General features: G+C 41.7%; 1 protein-coding gene across 2 annotated transcripts; it reads left to right on the top strand.

Moving 5' to 3' along the window:
• Positions 1 to 490: 490 nt before the first annotated feature.
• CDKN2C (cyclin dependent kinase inhibitor 2C) lies at positions 491 to 6397 on the top strand. 2 transcript variants are annotated; one of them, XM_081485553.1, is made up of 3 exons: positions 491 to 1608; positions 2064 to 2203; positions 5651 to 6397. In XM_081485553.1, the coding sequence occupies exons 2-3, from the start codon at positions 2075 to 2077 to the stop codon at positions 6026 to 6028; spliced, it is 507 nt and encodes a 168-aa protein (XP_081341679.1). In that variant the 5' UTR covers positions 491 to 1608; positions 2064 to 2074; the 3' UTR covers positions 6029 to 6397. The 2 variants fall into 2 exon arrangements, with proteins under 2 accessions (XP_081341679.1, XP_081341680.1); XM_081485554.1 differs by having other exon boundaries at positions 2064 to 2207.
• Positions 6398 to 7206: the final 809 nt, after the last annotated feature.

The following is a 7206-nucleotide window of genomic DNA, read 5'->3' as shown; positions in this document are numbered from 1 at the left end:
CGCTAGCCTCCTCTCTGCCTTCCAACAGTCAGCGCCGCCGAGCCTCCGAGGCCCTGCGGCTCCCCGCACCCTTAATTAACAAGCCCCTTTTCCCCACCTCCGCCCCCGCCGGCCTCAGGACAGCTCGGGATTTCACGTCGCAGCCTCCATTCCGCCCGCCAGCCAAAGGAGGCCAAACCCGACTTCGCCGGGCCGAAAGCCGCTCCAGCCCGGGCCTGGCGGCTGGGCGGGCGGGTGGGAGCCAGCGCAGGAGACAGCGAGGGAAGCGGAGAGCCGGGAGGCGGGAGAAAGGGCGCGGGGCGGGGGGCGGGGCCAACCCGGCTGAGAGCTCGAGCGCCACCAGGGCGGAGGGCGGGGCGTGGGCGGTGCCCGGCCTTCCCGCTCCCGCGGTGCTGCAACTCCGCCGAGCCTCCTTAAAACTCTGCCGTTAAAATGGGGGCGGGTTTTTCAACTCAAAAAGCGCTCAATTTTTTTCTTTTCAAAAAAAGCTGATGAGGTCGGAAAAAAGGGAGAAGAAACCGGCACCGTCTCTGCAGCGGCAACAGAAGCAGCAATTGTTTGAGCGAAAAAAGAAGCGAGGGAGGGAAGGAAAAGACCAGAAAGGGGCACGACGCACAAGTGTCCTACAGACACTTGTGAAGGGAGTAAAGGACCAGTGATTTGGGGGGGACCAGCTACAAAAGAAACTGTCACTGGGAGCGCTGCGGCTCGGGAGGAAGCGGTGCTACCCGGCTAGGCTCCAGGGCACAGCTGGCTGGCGGCCGCTGCCCTATCGGCGGCACAGGCTAGGGGCACAGGCCAGGGGACTGCGAGAGGCTGGCGAAGTGGCACAGGGCGCCGAAGCCGTTGAGCTCTCGCCGAGTGCGGAACTGGCTGCGCCCTGGATTTGTGGCGACTCGCAATACTCAGAGCTTGGCCTGAGACTTCCTAGGACCCTCCCGATCTCTGGAGCCCTCAGAAAACCGGGAAAGGAAGGAAAAGAACCGGCGGTCGCTCAGTGAGCTTCTACATTAGGAAGTCTGAACTGGCTCGGTTGTAGGCGGGAAGTTACCGGTGGGCTGCCCCGTGCAGCCGCGATGCTGCAGCGCGCTGCCTCAGCAGCCGGGGCTCCGTAGACACTTCCCGCATCTCTCTCCCCCTTCCTCACGCTGCTGGGCGTCCCAGGACCCGGTGGGGCCGGCATGACCGGCTTGCCGGGGGCCCGCCGCGCGCCCGGCCGTCTCCGGAGACGCGCGCCGAGCCTGGCTCCCACGGCCTCTCAGGCTCGGCAAGGCTGCGGTAGCCCGGCGGGCGGGCTCCGGAGCCCTCCCGCGCGGCGTTAGCCCGCAGCTCGGCCTGGACGCGGATTAAGACTCATCCGGAGAATCGAAGGCCACGGAGGAGTCGTTACGACCTGTAACTTGAGGGCCACGGAACTGCTACTCTCGTTTGATTTTGGCGATCATCTTTAACCCCCGGAGCACATCAGCATCCAGCCACCGAGGCGCTCTCCCTGCAGCGGAGGACTCAGAACTACCCCTTCGGCGAGACGGATGGAGACCGAGCCCCTCCGAGGACCTGCCCCTGCGGTACTGGCTCGCGCGGCTCAAGTCACTACTGTGAACAAGGGTGGGTTAATACCTTTTCTTCCCCCCAAATGTCTCTTATTCCACGGTATTTTCTGCCCTAACCTAGTCCCTTAAATCTCCGCATACATTCCTCCCGGAGATCTGTAGTGTAGGTACGTGCCAGCTCTGCCTACATTTTACGTCCAGAGTAATTTACCAGGAATATATGTGTATCTGTGTATCTCTCAGTTTAATCACCAGAATTCTTCATAGGGGTTAAGCTAAAAAGCGAGGAGCGGAGCCCCTCTCCAATGGCTCAGTTTTGCTGAATAATCACGTGTGAATCGAGGGGCGGGCTTTTGGCAGGCAGATCTTACTAGTATTTACTACCAAGCTCTACTCCAGATTAACCATCCCAGTCCTTCTGTCAGTCTCCGATGCCATCATGCAGCCTGGTTAGGAGCGAAGGAAAGGGGAAAAAGAAAAACAACTAATTCATCTTTTCCCGATCGTCAGGACCCTAAAGAATGGCCGAGCCTTGGGGGAACGAGTTGGCGTCCGCAGCTGCCAGGGGGGACCTAGAGCAACTTACTAGTTTGTTGCAAAATAATGTAAACGTCAATGCACAAAATGGATTTGGAAGGACTGCGCTGCAGGTTGGTATCCAGAGAGGTGGGGAAAACAGGTCAACAATGTTGCCTACGTGACCCGGGTTTCTAGAATAATAGCTTTCAAGCTTTCAGGGGTACTAAATTTCACTGTTTTTAAAACTAGTTGGTTGCCATATTTTATATCTTTAAGTGGATCCAACTCCCCAAAATGACGTACTTTGAACAAACTCGTCAAATCCAATAACATCCTCTATATCAAGTGGGTTCCAGGTTTGGTCTTAATTTTTGGAATGTTTTTGTGACTGTGGGGATTGTGTACCAGTCGTAACAGCGCCGAGTTTTTTGGTTTTTTTTTTTTAGACAGTTCTGTAAACACGTTATTATGATTATTATTTGAAGTAAATACACTGCTATTAGTGGTTTCCGTACTTTGCTCCAATAATTGACTTTAATGTTAATTTTCTTGACTACTGGTGAGGGTATTTTTCCTTCAAATGCTTCAAGTTTTGACAAACGACCTTTCCTCGTTTGGAATGGGTGGCCTGGGCACGGGCACAGGATGTACATTTCACAGTTAATATAATACCATCCACCCATTCAGGATTGAGAAGGAATAAAAACTTGAATTTCCTAATCAGAGCTCAGTTTATAGTGTTTTTGTCTCTGCGGTCTTACCGTGGTATGTTCTAATTTTTAGTAATTAGATTTACAAGCAACAAATGAAACATGTCCAGCTGCCAAGTATTGTACCTGATAACTTTTTTCCTCCTCTGAACATTATCTTGTAACTTGGTTGAAAGGCTTAGAAACAGAAAAATGGCAAAGTAGTCTCAAACAGTTGCTTTATCTGAGTTCTGATGATATTCTTATGAGCTGTTCGTATTTGAAATGCAACACTTAAAGCTGTTTTTGAAAATCCACTGGGGAGAGGGTTTTTAGAGTGCTTTGTTTTTAATTGCAAGAATTAGAAATTTAAGTGACAGGAGATGTACTACTAACAGACAAAGTCCATACACCCTGTATATTTTAAATCAGAATACACTGACTTTGCAAAAATTTCAGTATTAAGGAAGCTTATAGATAGATACTAAATTATTTATCTTGTTATTTCAGGTATATTAAGTGGGGAAAGGATTTTTTTCTTTTTCCACCTCGTAGTTTTTAACAGGTATTGTGATGATAGCAATGTCACAAATTTAATATATTGAAATTTTTCCTATTGAACATTCAAAATATTATATAAATCTCACAAAGAATGAGCCACTTAACCCTGTAAGAATAGGATCTTGCAGGACTTGTGACGAGCAGGAAGACTAGGAGATTAATACTGCAAAACAAAAGTTTTGACAAACATTTTTAATACAACTCTGCAGTCTTGTTTATATTAAACATACTTATCAAGATATTAACACCCACTTATTGTGGCTTAGTCCTAGTACATATAATGAAACACACACAAACAGGAGTCTCAAAGCTTGTTCTCAGTATGTATAATCCTGACTCTGAAGTTGTATCATAACTCAAGAACGAACTTTCTTTCAAAACAGTTTCCAGCATTGCTATTATTTTCTGTGGAATATGGCAAAATTTCTCCTACAGTAATGTTTATTTAACTCAATTACAAAAGGTTTTTCCCTCTTCCTAGTGTTAGCCTCTCAATCAGGATAATATCAAAGGCCCTAATCGTACATTTGCTTTACAAAGATCCAAGGTGTCTGTCTCCTATTTTTCCCAGTTCAGTTCCTTAAATGTAACTAAATATTTCGAGGCAGTTGTGGTAAAACTTAGATTGTGTTAATTTTTAATAACCAAAAAGTGTATTTCATCTAAGTTCTTGAAAAATAAATTATGTATCATTTTTAACCACTGCCCCAAAGAAAGGGCTAAAAGTCAGCAGAGTTTTATCAACAGGGAAGCTTAACATCTTGGTCATTTATATAGTTTGAATTTATAAAATATTATTCATTCTAAATATATTTTATATTACTTAATTTGTGATTTTTAAAACAAACATTCTAAAGAGATAGATCAGCTTTGTATGTTTTTCCAGGATGTATTTAATTTCACAAACATTTGAGTGTCTACTATGCAATGTATTTATTATAAATTTAGGTTATTGTGAATATATCTAGAAATAAAACAATTAAAATGCTGAAATTTCCTTGCATGTTAATGAGACTATATTTTTTCACAACTAGATTATATGTATTGTATAATTTCATGCTGCTGTACAAAATACTTTAATTATGAGAGCCTAATAGAGACCTCTTATTAGAGTGAAATATATTCAAACACCAGTATATAAGTCTTTGTCATGTAAATTAGTTGTATGTTGATAGCAAATTTTAATATCAAATTCTGGCTTTTAAAATATTGGCAGTTTACAAATAACTATTCCTAAATGCCTGATAACAACTGCAAAAGGAAATAAGATGAGATCACCAGTTGATTAACAAATGGGCTGAAACCACAGACAAAGCTTTCTATGTCCCAAAATATACGTTAGATATCTTACTTTCTCTTCTTTTGCTCAATTGAAAATTAGGAAACTAGCTAGGACTTTTTAGGAGACAGTAAGTAAAATAATAGAATGACTGTTCCATTCCTTTTAAGAACAGTTGCCATACAGTCTTTTCCTATCTAATACAAGGCATATCATGAATATGTTATGTTTTAGATAAATCAGAATCATTGACAATGTAAAAAACATTGTTGCTTTTTTTTAAAAAAAAAACACTTTAATACTCAATAACGTTTTAAATTTTCAAGTGGAGGATTCTAAGCACTAAATACACCTAGTAACCCACATGAAATAATTGCAAAGAAAGAAAAACATTTAAAAATTACTTGGAAACTTGGGGCTTATCTGTTTGGAAAGAACTTGTGAAAATTAATAATTTAAGAAAATACCAGGTTTGGATTTTTAAGAGATCATTTTTACACTAGTAAAATCAGACTAGATGGAGTCTGGTGTGTGGAAACATTTCTTTGAGGATTTAAAGAAGCTCATTCTCCTTCTTTTTAGCTATTTAGAAAAATTTTACCCACATTTAATTTTACAGAATCAATACCCCAGGCACATTTTATGAGCATGACCAACCAAACAGAAGACTTACTTAAATCTCAAGTTCCACTTCTTTTATTTTAATAAATTCATGAAATTACACAACTCTTTATGGGAGACAGAGAGCTGAGTTGTCAGTGAATTTTGTACAAATAGGACTCATTCTATTTTTATTAATCAATATATCCTACTTTGGGGCTCGTTTAAGATATTCCATCATAGAAGCTCAATTTTTAGAAGTTTTCTTCTACTTTTACCTAATAGTACTCATTTGCTGCAACTGAGCCCTTCAAACTCCATCACATGGGTCTTCCCAAAGCACTTCTTCACCAAAAAAAGTTACATAAATAAAAAGAAAGATGGATATTCTAAAATAGTCTTGTAGTAGGAGCGCTTGAAGAATTCTACCGTTTTTTCTCCTTTTCTAGGTTATGAAACTTGGAAATCCGGAGATTGCCAGGAGACTACTACTTAGAGGTGCTAATCCCGATTTGAAAGACCGAACTGGTTTCGCTGTCATTCACGATGCGGCCAGAGCAGGTTTCCTGGACACTTTACAGACTTTGCTGGAGTTTCAAGCTGATGTTAACATCGAGGATAATGAAGGGAACCTGCCCTTGCACTTGGCTGCCAAAGAAGGCCACCTCCCCGTGGTAGAGTTCCTTGTGAAGCATACGGCCTGCAAAGTGGGGCATCGGAACCATCAGGGGGACACCGCCTGCGACTTGGCCAGGCTCTACCGGAGAAACGAGGTCGTTAGCCTGATGGAGGGAAACCGGGCGGAGGGAGCTGCGAATCTGCAATGAATGTGGGGAGGGCTCTCCCACACTGCCTTCTGCTTTGTCAGTTAATTGATTGGCTGTCCTATTTTAATATCATTTGTTAAAATTCAGTTTTGTCATATTTTAAGCAGCTAGTTAAAGCCTCTGAAACTGCTAAGTGGAAATCTTACTACAGCTTTATGAATATATTTAAGCAACATCTCTTTCACCTGCAAAACCCTGAGTTCTAACATGTAATTGCAAAAGATTTGGCTTTCTGCTGAATATTTTATCTTTCCCTGACTTTTCTCCTTGCCTCTCCCTTTGCCAGTCTCAATACCCAACTTGGAGACTTTGTTTTTAAAATGGTTTGTCCTGATGCTTCTTTTGCCTGATTAAAACACATTTTCAAAATAGGACAATGTTTTCTGTGATTTCCACTCCTCTTACAATCCGCACATGATATGCCTCTTGCTAAGGAGAAGTAAACTGAAAGATCATGGTATTTTAAGTCTTGACGTTAGAAAAAGTAGACCAACTGAAAAACTAGACATAGTCTATTGATGATCCAGTTAAATGCTTTCTTTCTCTCCTCATGCCTCCCAGCAAAGATTTTACTTAATGCCTACCTGCTATGTCTGCTTTAAAATAGAGTAAGAACAACATTTTTGGGGAAATCAAACCTGAAATTACTTCAGTGTAAATTTATCCTAATATTTGATCTTCCTTTTTTCTCAAAGTCAAGTTAAATCGTTGAAAAACAGGTTTCAGAAATAACGATCTGGAATCAAATATATGTTAGCCCTAAAAGCCACTTCAAAAAGAAATTGCCATTAAAAAGTGCTTCCCATTTGTTGATTTTTTTTAAATCACAAAATGAAACAATTGGTTAAATAGTATATTTCCCAAAAGTATACCATAAGTATGCTAAGTGTAACAATGGCTTTTTCTCCCTGAAATACCAGAAGTGTAAAATTATAAAATGTTTAAGTATTAAAATGCACTGCAAATACCACTATTGAGGTGATAAAAAGCTTAGCAAGAACATACATATATTACATATGCGTCATTACTTATTTAGGGGCTACAGTATAATAAATATAGAAACTTTTACAGTAAATAAATAGGCCACTCCTACACAAGTACTTGATTCCCTCAAAACTTTTTAGTAAAGGCATATAAAACTCTTAATAATACATCTAGCTAAAAATTTTTTTGAATGA

This window comes from Giraffa tippelskirchi, chromosome 5 (genome assembly GCF_054371585.1).
Source record: "Giraffa tippelskirchi isolate mGirTip1 chromosome 5, T2T-mGirTip1v1.2.pri, whole genome shotgun sequence".
NCBI lineage: Eukaryota > Metazoa > Chordata > Mammalia > Artiodactyla > Giraffidae > Giraffa > Giraffa tippelskirchi.
This window is presented reverse-complemented; position numbering and strand designations above follow the sequence as displayed.